This window comes from Erpetoichthys calabaricus, chromosome 12, assembly GCF_900747795.2.
Source record: "Erpetoichthys calabaricus chromosome 12, fErpCal1.3, whole genome shotgun sequence".
Classification (NCBI taxonomy): Eukaryota; Metazoa; Chordata; class Cladistia; order Polypteriformes; family Polypteridae; genus Erpetoichthys; species Erpetoichthys calabaricus.
In genome coordinates, this window is record NC_041405.2 from 4,779,173 (window position 1) to 4,794,965 (window position 15,793).

The 15,793-nt window shown below is 44.2% G+C and overlaps 1 protein-coding gene across 1 annotated transcript in view; it reads right to left on the bottom strand.

The window, feature by feature from the left end:
* Window positions 1–3,964: 3,964 nt before the first annotated feature.
* Window positions 3,965–15,793, bottom strand: part of LOC127529844 (uncharacterized) — a 30,719-nt gene continuing 18,890 nt past the window's right edge. Inside the window, exons 17-21 of the mRNA XM_051934839.1 lie at window positions 14,940–15,011; window positions 14,766–14,810; window positions 9,822–9,866; window positions 7,762–7,815; window positions 3,965–4,106 (exon numbers count right to left, since the gene is read on the bottom strand). Of these exons, the coding sequence (XP_051790799.1) occupies window positions 4,102–4,106; window positions 7,762–7,815; window positions 9,822–9,866; window positions 14,766–14,810; window positions 14,940–15,011 (221 nt within the window). The 3' untranslated portion in view covers window positions 3,965–4,101. The remainder of the gene's footprint in view (window positions 4,107–7,761; window positions 7,816–9,821; window positions 9,867–14,765; window positions 14,811–14,939; window positions 15,012–15,793) is intronic.

Genomic DNA, 15,793 nt, shown 5'->3' on the forward strand with positions numbered 1-15,793 from the left:
TGTTGTTCTCTCATCAGCCAGTTGCTCTTCTCTGGACCTTCTCTTGTGCTGCTATGTCTTTATGGAGACCCAAACTGCACAAAGGACTCCAGATGAGGCCTCACCAGTGTGTTATGAAGCTTGAGCAGAATCTCCATGGACTTGTACTGCACACACCAAGGCGCTATATAACCTGACATTCTGTTAGCCTTCTTAATGGCTTCTTTATGATGGTGTCGAGTCCACTGGACTGATGCCCTTCATACTTTTTAAACACTTCAGTCAGGTCTCCACTTCATCTCCTTAAGGCTCAGCTCTTGTAATCTTTCTTCACAATTCATCCCCTGTTGTTCTCTCATCTGCCTCGTCGCTCTTCTCTGGACCTTCTCTAGTGCTGCTATGTCTTTATGGAGACCCAAACTGCACACAGGACTCCAGATGAGGCCTCACTAGTGTGTTATAAAGCTTCAGCGTCACCTCTTTGGACTTGTACTCCACACATCAAGGCGATATATAACCTGACATTCTGTTAGCCTTCTTAATGGCTTCTGAACACTGACGGGAAGTTGATATCACTGAGTCCACTACGACTCCTAACTCTTCTCATAAGTTGGACTATCAATGTTCAGACCCCCCATTGTGTATATAAACCTCACATTTTTACGTCCTTCATGTAATTCTTTACATTTACTGACATTAAATTTCATCTGCCCAAGCCTGTCTGCTATCCAAGTCCTTCTGTGATGGTATAACGGATTCCAAATTATCTTCTAATCCACCTATCTTGGTATCATCTGCAAACTTGACCAGCTTGTTCCTTATATTCCTATCTAAACCATTTCTGGATATTAAAAATAGCAGTGACCCCTGCACTGCCCCCTGCTGGTCATCATTCTTAACATCAGCCAGTTCTGATGAGGTTCCTCGCACCATCACCCTCTGCTTCCTTTGTCTGAGCCAATTCTGCACCCACCTACACCCTGAACTGCCACTTCTTTTAGTTTGATGCCCACCCTCTCATATGGCACCTCATCAAATGCTTTCTGAAAGTCCACATCAATCATCTCATCTGCTCCACTCTGGTCGTATCCTTTGGTTGCCTCCTCATAGAATTCCGGCCTGTTAGTAAAACACAACCTCCCTCTTCTGACCCCACGCTGACTGTCCTGTCCCTGCCAAGGTGTTGCTCAATCTTATCCTTAATAATTCCTTCCATTAATTTTCCTGTGATGCCCATTAAGGTTACTGGCCTGTAGTTGCTTGGATCTGCCCGGTCACCATTTTTATATAATGGGATGATATTTGCCATTTTCCAGTCCTTTGATTGTCCCACTAAATTGACTTTGTCATAACCATTGACTGAAGTAGGCATTTATTATAACCTTTATTTGAACTGACACTTCTCTCTTCATGATTATCTTACTCACTGAGCAATTACAACATTGCATTTGTTAAACTAGGTGCCGGAGTCACGCCAGGAGCTCTTGGAAAAGGACCTAAAGCAGGTAATGGCCTCTCAGTGTGTAAGACCCTCTGCCCCACCAACTGGCCTGAACCAACACAGAATAGTAAAATCATCACAGAATTGTGGTCTCACACACACCTTTGTTATCTTCTTTCTCTCCACAGGCTATGGCGCTGCTCTGGGATACCCGGCCGCTGGCATTCAACCAGGCTACGGTAAGCACAGTTTTTGGATGTCCTTAACACTTTCCTGAGGCTTTTGGGGTTCGGCCGTCTGAAATTTATTTTTCTCTTACAACTCTGGGTGCTGGAGCAGGACTCCCAACAGGCTTAGGAGCAAAAGCTAATATGACATGGAGCTGTCTATGATGGTCACCGTGTGTTTTGACTCATTTTGTATCTCATTATTGTTTGGCTGCTAATTAAGGAAAAAGAAACAATTATCGAGTCTGAGGCTTCAAGAGCAAGTCCATTAAAATGAATTCGACAGACGTTAATTAGCAGCAAAAACAGGCCACTCGTTAAGAAAAGGGTGAGAATGAAAACCTGCAGCCACTGCAGCCCACCAGGACTGGAGATGGAGACCCCTGATTTAGGCATTTCCAGTATTAACCTGTCCACCAATTAAGCAAAAGAACGTTAGAAGCACTCAATCAGTAAAACAATGACATTCTCAACAGTAAACAAGTCCAACGGGAGAATAAAAACAGACGCAAAAGTACAGTTTATAAAAACAAACCAAAACAAAACCAACTTTTATTTCAAGAATGGTTTAAAAATACGCAAAAGCAAACAAGCGCTGCGATAGATCCAGTACAAGTGACTTTGGGTTTTACAGGAGACGAGTGGCCCGGCGGCCCACAGCTGGCAGGTCTGCTCCACTCCCTGTTACCACACTCAGTGTGTGTGTGTGTGTGTGTGTGTGAGTGACAGTCTGCAACACGACACGAGAACACGGCGTTATAGCAGCAAGTCAGGACTGCCATCCAAGCTAAGGCACCGCATCCAAAGAGACCCAGAGAAGTTTAATCGTAATACACAGCTCTACGAATGCGGGGTAAGGCGCTAGGTGTGGATGAACTCAGTAAGTGACGACAGCACAGTGGGTCCAACTTTACTGAATCTTTGAGAGTAATGCCGCTATCTGTGCCTCCATTAGCCTGTCCATGCACTTGGGCCAGCTAATGGTGGGTGCTCAACTGTGCCCATTCCTCAAATGTAGCACCATGCCAGCATATTGCACCATGCACCAGCTAGTCGAAATGTATTTATTGCACCTGTTACTGTGACTGGTTCGTCGTATCGTTCAGTATATCAGTGTGAGTCACTATAATGGAAGCGTGCAATTTCAATGGTTTTAATGGAGCACCATGAGACATAATGGAGGGTATTATTTCCTTTGATTTTGATGAGAGGAATCACAGAAAAGCCAATTTAGAGAAAGTGCTGCATTATGGGTACTGAATTGTACGGACTGAAGTATGGAGCTGCGGAAACGTATAACATAATGAAGCGCCATGAGACGACGACTATAATAACTCCGTTTATTGCACCAACATTTAGTCAGAGCAACCTGCTATAATGGAAAAAGAAACACGTAGATTTTTAACAACCGAAGTAAAACTGCTTTAGTCAGCTACCATATGGTGCTAAATTGTCCCACTGAACTGTAATAAGCGCAGATATTGCACCGTGTCAGCGTACATCTGTATCAAAGAGCCAGTGTAAGGCACCATATTGCAACTATTGACTTTTAAAGACCGTACTCTTCAGCATCAAGCAGCGGCTTTAGATGAGGCTTCCCATAGTCCTCCTCGATACTGAAAGGCGCTGTACGACAGTTACTGCAGAAGCCTGCTTTTACTCGCAGTGGCCCTTTATTTCTAAGTGGATGCATTAGCATTGCCTAAACATTTCATAAAGGAAAATGAATTCTGTGTGTAAAATACCCAAAGAAATGATGACAATGATAGTAATCACAGTTACACACTCATAGGACTCTGTTCCGTTGGTCATGACGGCTTCTGAAGCTGGCAGGAAACATAACCGTTTCTGCATCTGGACGGTAGTAGTTTTACGTGAGTGTTACGCGATTTCATATTTTATAACACGAGAATGAAAACAAAATTAAAAAGGTGGTCAACTCCTGACGCTTCACCTGACCAGACTACCAGAAACAAAACAAAAAAAAAAAAACCCAAACTGGTGCTATGAAGGCCTGCTCCCCAATCTGATGAATCGCTCGGGTTTAATGTCCACGAGTCAACTTCAAAGAGGAGGATGCTGGGAACACACAGGGAGTGGAGCAGAGCAGCACCAGCCACCAAATTTACTGGCCAGACCCCCCCACCCCATCCCAGACCCCCATCCCGCATCATCCCATCAAGAAAATCAAAAGATTTGTGCAGTTGCTGCATCCCCACGTTGTTTTCAGATGAGACAACATAAAAAAAAGACGACCTTTGGAACACAATGGAGGAGAAGATCAATCAGGAAATCCGTCTTGGAACAAAAAAAGTACAAAAAAAAGAAAATGGGATCTGCTTCTCATCACCCCAGCAGGAAAACAGAAGTGGCAAAATGTTAACAAACGGGTGGTTCAACAAAACAAATTAAAAAAGAAGAAAAGAAAGTGAACGAAGACTAGTGGAAATGTGGTCAACCTACAAGACAGAGAGAGAGAGGAGTTGGGTCAGCGTCCGAGACGGCTTAAAAAACAAAGATTCTACATATAATGCATAAAATGACTTACAGTGTACAAAGTTATGAAGCAATAGAGCACAAACATACAGGTGACTCCAAGTATTCAGACCAATTCAGTTTCTCATTGGGTCGTAGAATTCATAATCATTAAACTAATGGAGAGATTTGCCATTTTTGTCATCAGTCTACACCTAATGACCCAGAATGTCAAAGTGAAAACAGAAAGCATTTGATGAGGTGCCACGTGAGAGGGTGGGCATCAAACTAAAAGAAGTGGCAGTTCAGGGAGTAGAATTGGCTCAGACACCAGAAGCAGAGGGTGATGGGGTGAGGAACATCATCAGAACTGGCCGATGTTAAGAGTGGTGACCAGCAGGGGGCAGTGTTAGGGCCGCTGCTATTTTTAATATCAATAAATGATTAGGAACAAGCTGGTGAAGTTTACAGATGATACCAAGATGGGTGGATTAGCAGATAATTTGGAATCCGTTATATCATCACAGAGGGACTTGGACAGCAGACAGGATTGGGCAGATTTGTGGACGATGAAACTGAATGTCAGTAAATCTAAAGAATTACACATAGGAAGTAAAAATGTGAGGTTTGAATGCACAATGGGCGGTCAGAAAATCGAGAGTCCACCTCAAGAGAAGGATTTAGGAGTTATAGTGGACTCTAAGATATCGACTTCCCGACGGTGTTCAGAAGCCATTAAGAAGGCTAACAGACTGTCAGGTTATATAGCGCCTTGATGTGTGGAGTTTACAGTCTAAACAGAAGAAAATGTTATGTAATGAAATGTAAAATATGACACGTAGGAGTCAAAATGTGAGGTCTGAATACACAATGGGCGGTCTGTAAATCAAAAGTCCATCATAGGAGGAGGATTTAGGAGTCGTTGTGGACTCGACACTATCAAATGGCAGACAAGCCATTAAGAAGGCTAACAGAATGTCAGGTTATATAGCGCCTTGATGTGTGGAGTACAAATCCAAAGAGGTGACGCTGAAGCTTTATAACACACTAGTGAGGCCTCATCTGGAGTCCTGTGTGCAGTTTGGGTCTCCATAAAGACATAGCAGCACAACAGAAGGTCCAGAGAAGAGCAACAAGGCTGATGAGAGAACTACAGGGGATGAATTGTGAAGAAAGATTACAAGAGCTGAGCCTTAAGGAGATGAAGGGGAGACCTGACTGAAGTGTTTAAAAAGTATGAAGGGCATCAGTCCAGTGGACTCGACACCATCATAAAGGAGCCATTAAGAAGGCTAACAGAATGTCAGGTTATATAGCACCTTGGTGTGTGCAGTACAAGTCCCAGGAGGTTCTGCTCAAGCTTCATAACACACTGGTGAGGCCTCATCTGGAGTCCTGGGTGCAGTTTTGGGCCCACCAGACATAGCAGCACAACAGAAGGTCCAGAGAAGAGCAACGAGGCTGATGAGAGAACTACAGGGGATGAATTGTGAAGAAAGATTGCAAGAGCTGAGCCTTAAGGACATGAAGTGGAGACCTGACTGAAGTGTTTAAAAAGTATGAAGGGCATCAGTCCAGTGGACTCGACACCATCAACTGCCAGACAAAGTGTAAAGAAGCCATTAAGAAGGCTAACAGAATGTCAGGTTATATAGCGCCTTGATGTGTGGAGTACAAGTCACAGGAGGGTCTGCTCAAGTTTTATAACACACTGGTGAGGCCTCATCTGGAGTCCTGTGTGCAGTTTTGGTCTCCAGGCTACAAAAAGGACATAGCAGCACAAGAAAAGGTCCAGAGAAGAGCGACGAGGCTGATTTAGGACTGCAGGGGATGAATTATGAAGAAAGATTAAAAGAGCTGAGCCTTAAGGAGATGAAGAGGAGACCTGACTGAAGTGTTTAAAATGATGAAGGGAATTAGTGCAGTGGATCAAGATGGCGACTTCAAAATGAGTTCATCAAGAACACGGGGACACAGTTGTAAACTTGTGAAGGGGAAATTTTGTACAGACATTAGGAAGTTTTTCTTTACACAAAGAACAATAGACACTTGGAATAAGTGACCAAGTAGTGTGGTAGACAGGAGGACTTTAGGGACTTTCTAAACTTGACTTGATGTTTTTTGGAAGAAATAAGTGGATGGGACTGGCGAGCTTTGTTGGGCTGAATGGCCTGTTCTCGTCTAGAGTCTTCTAATGTTCTAATTTAAAAACGTGTTTTCAGAAAGGTTTGCAAATTCATTAAAAATCTCCCATTCGTTTAAGCATTCAAACCCTTTGCTGTGGCCCACCCAGATTCTGGTAATGTGCCTCCTGTTCACTTTAATTCTCCTTGAGGTGTGTCTAGAACGTGATTGGAGTCCACCTGTGGTAACCAGAACTGTTTGGACATCAGTTAGAAAGGCACACGTGTACGTGTGTATAGAAGGTCTCACAATTCATAGTGATTGATGGGACAAACACCAAACCATAAAGTCCAAGGAACTCACTGGAGATCTCCGAAATCAAATTGTGGCGAGGCATAGATCAGGGCAAGGAGATAAACCCATTTCTAACACTTGGGAGTGTTCCCGGGAGCACACTGGACTCAGTAATGGTGAAATGGAAAAAGTCTGGAACCAAGTCTTCCCAGAGTTGACTGCACAGCCAATACGGATCAACCAGGCAAGAAGGGCCTTGGTCAGATAGGTGGACAAGTGGTCACACTAACAGAGTTTCAGAAGTCCTCTGCTGAGCATGAGAGAACCTGTTAGAAGGATGACCGTCTCAGCAGCACTACATCAATCAGTCATTTATGGCAGAATGGCTAGATGGACACCACTCTTGAGTAAAAAGCATATCACAGCGTTTACAAGACTCTGAGAGTGTGACGAAAAAGATTCTCTGGTCTGATGAGCAGAACTTTGGGCAGAACTCCAAGCATTATCTGTGTCTGGCAAACATCGGGCACAGCTCCTCACATGCTTAACACCATCCTTGTGAAGAATGGAGGTGGTGGCATCATGCTATGGGGGAGCTTCTCAGTGGCAGGGACAGAGAGACCAGATCAGAATTGAGGGAAGCTCAAAAACAAATGCTCCAGAGTGCACACCACCACAGACTGGGGTGATGGTTCACCTATTAACATGGCAATGAACCGAAGCACACCGCCATGATGAAGCTGGAGTAGCTCTGGGACAAGTCACTGACTATCCTTGAGTGGCCGAATCAAAGCCCAGACTTAAATCCCATGTAGAACAAGCGTGGAGAGACCTGCAGATGAGAGGATCTGCTAGGAACAAGGAGACAAACTGACTTACCCAAATACCAAACTACTTCTGTGAATGAGGGATTTCACTTTGTGATTTTTAATAAATTTGAAAACCTTTCTAAAAACATGCTCTCACTTTAACATTATGGGTTATTGAGTGTGGACTGAAAAATGGCAAATTTACACATTGAATCTGAAACACTAATAAAGTGTGCAGAAAGTGAAGCAGTCTCAATGTTATCTTATCACCGACGTGTCACTTCTTTACGGGCATTTCCTTCACATTTAGACGCCACTCATTATTCCTCCTGCCCCATTACGACACATGTGCCGACCCCTGAACATAAGCAGCACTTATGTGGCTGACGCATATCCCACACAGCATCCTTACCCCGGTATCCATTGCCAAGGAAGCTGTTAAGTCCATATTTCACCTCTTTTCCTCCTTGAAAAAGAAGAAAATAAGAAAATTAACTGAGAAAAATGAATTTCTGGAACTATAGTGTTACCTGAACCAGTTTATTGCCATTAGTGGAGTGGACGGTTGTGTTTGCAGCCCAAAGGACTGAACTTGAGAACCACGGCAGGATATGAAACTTCCAAATATACAAAACTCTTAAGGAAGATACAGTCCATTTAATAAAAAGGTGGAGCTTGGCATCAAGTGTCCCACGTTAAAATGAAGCTCTTAGTGTTGTACCCAGTTTACAGGCATAAGGAGACAAAATGGCTAGAATATTCAGCAGAGAATAATACATGCGTAGTCATGACCTTTCACCCCGTTCCCAATCCTCATTTACAGTGCATCCGTAAAATATTCACAGCGCATCACTTGTTATAGCCTTATTCCAAAATGGATTAAATTCATTTTTTTCCTCAGAATTCTGCACACAACACCCCATAATGACAACATGAAAAAAGTTTACTTGAGGTTTTTGCAAATTTATTAAAAATAAAAAAATTGAGAAATCCCATGTCCATAAGTATTCACAGCCTTTGCTCAATACTTTGTCGATGCCCCTTTGGCAGCAATTCCAGCCTCAAGTCTTGTTGAATATGATGCCACAAGCTTGGCACACCTATCCTTGGCCAGTTTGGCCCATTCCTCTTTGCAGCACCTCTCAAGCTCCATCAGGTTGGATGGGAAGCGTCGGTGCACAGCCATTTTAAGATCTCTCCAGAGATGTTCAATCAGATTCAAGTCTGGGCTCTGGCTGGGCCACTCAAGGACATTCACAGAGTTGTCCTGAAGCCACTCCTTTGATATCTTGGCTGTGTGCTTAGGGTCGTTGTCCTGCTGAAAGATGAACCGTCGCCCCAGTCTAAGGTCAAGAGCGCTCTGGAGCAGGTTTTCATCCAGGATGTCTCTGTACATTGCTGCAGTCATCTTTCCCTTTATCCTGACTAGTCTCCCAGTTCCTGCCGCTGAAAAACATCCCCACAGCATGATGCTGCCACCACCCTGCTTCACTGTAGGGATGGTATTGGCCTGGTGATGAGCGGTGCCTGGTGTCCTGCAAACGTGACGCCTGGCATTCACACCAAAGAGTTCAATCTTTGTCTCATCAGACCAGAGAATTTTCTTTCTCATGGTCTGAGAGTCCTTCAGGTGCCTTTTGGCAAACTCCAGGCAGGCTGCCATGTGCCTTTTACTAAGGAGTGGCTTCCGTCTGGCCACTCTACCATACAGGCCTGATTGGTGGATTGCTGCAGAGATGGTTGTCCTTCTGGAAGGTTCTCCTCTCTCTACAGAGGACCTCTGGAGCTCTGACAGAGTGACCATCGGGTTCTTGGTCACCTCCCTGACTAAGGCCCTTCTCCCCTGATCGCTCAGTTTAGATGGCCGGCCACCTATAGGAAGAGTCCTGGTGGTTTTGAACTTCTTCCACTTACAGATGATGGAGGCCACTGTGCTCATTGGGACCTTCAAAGCTGCAGAAATTTTTCTGTAACCTTCCCCAGATTTGTGACTTGAGACAATCCTGTCTCGGAGGTCTACAGACAATTCCTTTGACTTCATGCTTGGTTTGTGCTCTGACATGAACTGTCACCTGTGGGACCTTCTATAGACAGGTGTGTGCCTTTCCAAATCAGGTCCAGTCAACTGAATTTACCACAGGTGGACTCCAATGAAGCTGCAGAAACATCTCAAGGATGATCAGGGGAAACAGGAGGCACCTGAGCTCAATTTTGAGCTTCATGGCAAAGGCTGTGAATACTTATGGACATGGCCTTTCTCAATTTTTTTATTTTTAATAAATTTGCAAAAACCTCAAGTAAACTTTTTTCACGTTGTCATTATGGGGTGTTGTGTGTGGAATTCTGAGCAAAAAAATGAATTTAATCTATTTTGGAATAAGGCTGTAACATAACAAAATGTGGACAAAGTGATGCGCTGTGAATACGTTCCAGATGCACTGTATATCAATTTTTAAGCTTTGAGACACTCACCATATGGACTGGGTCCCAGTGCACCTCCTAACTGCCCATTGTATCCTGAAAATACATCAAGAAGATATTAGGAGAGGGATAGTGACATTGTAAATATAAGATGAGGGTTGGATGGTGGAAAATAAATCTTTGAGGTGTCGCCAGTGGATTGTCTGGGTGCATCCCTCAGAAAGCAAGAGGAGCAGGCTACACGGTTTAGAATGAGAGAGAACTTTTGGGAATGACGCCCGTTCATTCATCTGCTTTGAGCTGGACCACACAGACAGCTAAAGACCAGAAATGCCCAATAGCATAGAACTGGTGACATCTTGCATGTTCAATAGCACATGCAAGTAAGAATTTCTCTGTACCAGTGACAATAATGACCCTATAGACTTGTATCTCGGGCACAGTATCCGATACTTCAAAGATCAGGTGGCAAACTGAATTCTCCAATGTTACTCTGATAAACAGATGCCAACTTGAGATTTAAGCCGACCATGCCCCTCTACCAGGATCAATGTTCTCAGTTGCAAAGAGGCAATGCAGCCAGGCGTGCATTACCAGATGCCACCAAGAGGTGTGAGAGATGAGGACGAGGCTCGCTTTAGACCTGATCTTTCAGTCAGTCGCAGTGATGAAGTGCTGGTGAGTGTGCCAGGAAATGCAGGACAAGGAAGCAAAGGGGACGAGCAAGCAAGCAGCAACGTCACCAGTCACACTGTTGTCCCTTACCTTACCTAACCCTGTGTTGCTACAACCCTTCTAGGGCCTTGGCATCTTCTAGGACTGCCCACCACTCCTACATCAGAACATGGGTTTTTCTACTACACTTTCTAATTTTCACTGTGGACTGAATTTTTATCTACCGTACTTTTTCACTTCCATCACAGCACCAGGCACACTCTCATTCACATTCTCACATGTTTTCATGTTGCATTGTTGGGTGTCCAGGGCAGAAGTCAGCTCAGCTGTTGGCACTCTCATTTCCTGGTTTGCATAATGTCAGCAGCATTAATATATAAATAGAGCTGAGAGACGCCATAGCAGTGAAACATTTGGCGCGAGGGCAGAACCACATAGAGCCCCCTTTCAGATATACAATACAATGAAAAATATGAAACACTTGCTATATGTACTCCCAAAACATTAACATAACTATCTAAAGTGTTCATTAATACAAACTATACAAGCTGTCATTTTGTGTTCTCAAAATCTAAAGACGTTGAGATGATTCACTTCGCATAAACTCCATTGGGAGACATGAGAATTACTGATTGGCCGCTCACTACCCAAACAAGAAAAGTGACATAGTACACCATACAGAGTGCTTTCTATTACTTTTGTAAACTTTGTATTTGCATGTTTTGATTTAGTTCATTGGATATACATTCAGCATGAAGTTATGGGAAAGAGTAGTGGAAGCTCAGTTAAGAAGTGAGGTGAGGATCAGTGAGCAGCAGGATGGTTTCATGCCAGGAAAGAGCACCACAGATGTGACGTTTGCTCTGAGGATGTTGATGGAGAAGTTTAGAGAGAATGCCAGGAGGAGTTGCATTGCGTCTTTGTGGACCTGGAGAAAGCAAATGACTGGGTGACTGAGAGGAGCTGTGGTATTGTATGAGGAACTCGGGACTGGCAGAGAAGTACGAAGAGTTGTACAGGATATGTACGAGGAAAGTGTGACCGTGGACTGTGGTAGGAGTGACGGAGGTGGGATCACATCAGGGATCGGCTCTGAGCCCTTTCTTATTTGCAATGGTGATAGACAGGTTGACAGACGAGATTAGACAGGAGTCCCCGTGGACTGTGATGTTTGCTGATGACATTGTGATCTGTAGCGAGAGTAGGGAGCAGGTTGAGGAGACCCTGGAGAGGTGGAGATATGAGAGGAGAGGAATGAAGGTCAGTAGGACCACCAAGACAGAATACATGTGTGTGAATGAGAGGGAGGTCAGTGGAATGGTGAGGATTTAGGGAGTAGAGTTGGTGAAGGTGGACGAGTTTAAATACTTGGGATCAACAGTACAGAGTGATGGGGATTGTGGAAGAGAAATGAAAAAGAGTGCAGGCAGGGTGGAGTGGATGGAGAAGAGTGTCAGGAGTGATTTGTGACAGACGGGTATCAGCAAGAGTGAAAGGGAAGGTCTACAGGACAGTAGTGAGACCTGCTATGTTATATGGATTGGAGACGGTGGCACAGGAGACAGAGTTGGAGATGGCAGAGTTAAAGATGTTAAGATTTGCATTGGGTGTGACGAGGATGGACAGGATTAGAAATGAGGACATTAGAGGGTCGGCTCAGGTGGGACGGTTGGGAGACAAAGTCAGAGAGGCGAGATTGTGTTGGTTTGGACATGTGCAGAGGAGAGATGCTGGGTATGTTGGGAGAAGGGTACTAAGGATAGAGCTGCCAGGGAAGAGGAGAAGAGGAAGGCCTAAGAGAAGGTTTATGGATGTGGTGAGAGAGGACATGTAGGTGATGGGTGTAACAAAACAAGATGAAGAGGACAGAAAGATATGAAAGAAGATGATCTGCTGTGGTAACCCCTAACGGGAGCAGCCTAAAGAAGAAGAAGAAGAAGGATATAAATTTAGCCAGTTTTACATTTTCACTTAAAAGTGTGTGTAAACGCATGTGTTCTATTTTGGTGAAGATAAATGACGTTAATTGTAGATTTACCATTAATTTAGTTACATTGGAAAGAACATTTTAAAATGATCATAGCTCTATATATGTTAAGTCTTATTTTTCCAGACTATTACTGATGTTATGTGATGGACAAACCAAAAGTATTGAAGTTTCACCCAAGAAATGGATGTTCATTTTGTTTTTTCATCTAAGCATACAATCTTTTCAAATGCACTTTGTAGAGTTGATCAGTTAAGTTTCAGAGTTCATAGCGGATCATTAAAGCTCTTCTTTAGCGTTTGACATTTGGAAGCCTAAACCACTAAAGTAATCTGCATTCTGCTGACATTTGCCCATATAATATCTTTTTGTAAAATGCCTAATATAGTCTTCTCTCTCATAGCATCTTCTGAAACTGTTTTTTGTGGTGGCAGCAGGCCAAGGCAGTCCGTCTTGACTTCCCTGTCCCCAGCTACATATTTCAGCTCTTCCTAGGGAATTCCCAGGTGTTTTATTTATATATATAATCCCTCCAGTTGGGACATGTCTGGAGCAGCACCAGAGGAGCCACCCGGGGCACATCCTTCAACACGCTCAGACCTCCTCAACTGACTTCTCTTGATCTGGAGGAGCACAGACTGTAATCTAAGGCTCCCCTGAATCGCTGAGCTTCTTACCCTATCATGGAGTGTCAGCCCAGCGGCCCTGTGAAGAAAACTCATTTTTGCCTCTTGCATTCACAATCTCATTCTTTAGGTCATTACTCACAGCTCATGACCATAGCTGAGGTTAGAGGTGTAGATCAACCAATAAATGGAGAGTTTTGTCTTTAGACTCAGATCCTGTCCCACCACCATGAACCAGTAAGACATCCAGTGAGCAGCTGCTGCCACACTAATCCGCTTGTCGATCTGACGTTCCCTTCATCCATCATTATTGACCAAGATCTTGAGATACCTGAACTCCTCCACTAACATCAGTTGTTATCTCCTCTTTTCCAAGAGAGAATCATGACCTCATACTTGGAGGTTCTCATCCTTATCCCTGACACTTCACATTCCGTAGCAAATTGTTTGAATGTGTGCCGAAAGATGAGGCAAAGAGGACAACATCATCTCCATAAAGCAATGTTGCTACCCTAGGCTTCCCAAACGGATAACCTCACATCCTTGGCTGCACCTTGATATCCTGTCTGTGAAAACCACAAACAGGAGTTGTGACAAGACGCAGCTTTCATGGAGTCCGACACCCACAGTGAACCAATTCAACTTAACGGCAAGAATTTGGACAAAACTCTCACTGCATTCACATGGGGAACAAACAGCAAGTAAGGGCAGCCTTGATACCCCATATTCTTACAGCACCTACCACAACACATACCAAGAGATTCGGTCAGATCCTTTATCCAGATCTACAAAACACATGTATAGGGTGGTCCAGATCTAATTATGCAATTTTCATTACGCTATAACTTATTAAGTTTATTACATAGAAAATCACCCGAAAAGTCCTGGACCATCGAGAAGTGTGCGAACTGACGACATGAAGAATCGTCTTCACGCTAAACTGGAATCGTCCCCTAAAACAAAGTCATCCAGACGATCTGGATCTGCATAATTAGATCTGGACCACCCTGTATAGCAGAGTAGACTACTGGGCCAGGCAGAAGAGCTGGACTACTGTTCCACTGCCAGGATGGAATCCCCATTGTCAGACACATCCTGGCATTTGCTTTTCCTGAGGGACTGAGGAGTGCCATACCTGTTCTGCTTGGAACACATCCTCTGGTCACCTTTCTGTACACAAAATGCATGTGAATATATTATAGATAAGGGACAATATCTTTCTTTCTTTCTTTCTTTCTTTCTTTCTTTCTTTCTTTCTTTCTTTCTTTCACTCTCGCTCGCTCTCACACTCTCCGCTGTACCTTTCTTGCACGGCTTTTTCCGCACCCCACCCTGCGGTTTGTACGGCGGCAGAAGCTGCGCTGGCAGTTCAGTGTGCGCTTGAGCCTGCGATTTGGCCTCGGAGGTCGGCAATTGGCTGGCGGTTACAGCAGGAATCTCCGGCTCACTGGCCACCGTGGAACCTGCAAGGAAGGCGAAAGGTGGCGCAGTAGAAGGTTAGGGGCGACAGCAGCAAAGCAAAGCAAAGCCACAACGAGCGAGCCCAGTAACACACTGTAATGGGGGGGTTGGCTCCACTGAACCTAGAAATCAAGCACAAAACACCACCAAGAGCGTTCTCTTTCATGCCCGCTGCCTGGGTTTTAGCAAAGGGTGCAGTGCCAGCCGAGAAGCCGCCATGAGATAGGTTGACTGCTTCCGTCCTACCTGCTGGCTGTGCTCCACCATTCATGTATCCCAATCCGGCGTTGTCTGGTGGATTTGAAAACGAGGGAGAGAATAAAGTGGATTAATAAAGCAAGGAGAAAGGGCTTGTAAAGGTTTTTGCTGTTTAAGTGTTCAATCCACTGTCACCCTCCAGATCCCTCTGCTTACACTCACCATACTTTCCAGCAGACTTCCCTTCGGCTCCTAGCCCAGCAGCTTGTGCTGCATAAGGCAGTTGGCCAGCACCTGTGGAGAAGAAGGATGGGTGAGACATCAATAAAAACGAGGTGCAAAGTGTCTTCACACCCTCTCTTAGCTCAAAACCTGATGTACTTCAAGAAAATGGTCGCTGATAGAAGTATAGGACAGATAGTCTGAGGCAGTGCACTCGCTTTCTGTGTATTAATATTCGATAAACTCTGGCCCCCCCACTGCTACACAAACACTTTAAGGTGGCCTTTCCTGATTCTGCTACACCTTGTAATTCAGTTAATGATTAGCTCCTTCTACTACTAGCAGTCTTCATATTTGTCTACTCAGGGTTTGGGTGACCAAGGACCACACACCCCTAGACCAGAGGTAGTCTATTATGATTTAAGGAGGTCTGGATAGAGAACATTTCTTCATGTACAGGTCTGCAGCTTCATCATGTTAAAGTTGCAATATAAGTTAGTTATACATTGCAATTAATTTACATATATTGAAGTAGCATTGCCATTGTATCAACATCCGCACTGTGTGACGTCAATGACTCAAATCAAATGAAGAAAGCTATAACTCAATGCCATTTCAACAATATTTATATTCAGTGCAACTCTGGACTCTGGAGGGCTACATACAATAATAAATCTCTCTATATACAGTATTATAAAAAAAAATCTTGGGAGGGAGACTAGGGAGACAAGACGTGATCTTCTTGGAAGACAATTTGACGTCCTGCGAGAGACACTTTAACGTCACACGAGACAAGGCAGTGAGACAACATTTAAAACAAGTCCACGGACATCTAACCTAGCAGTTATTGGAAA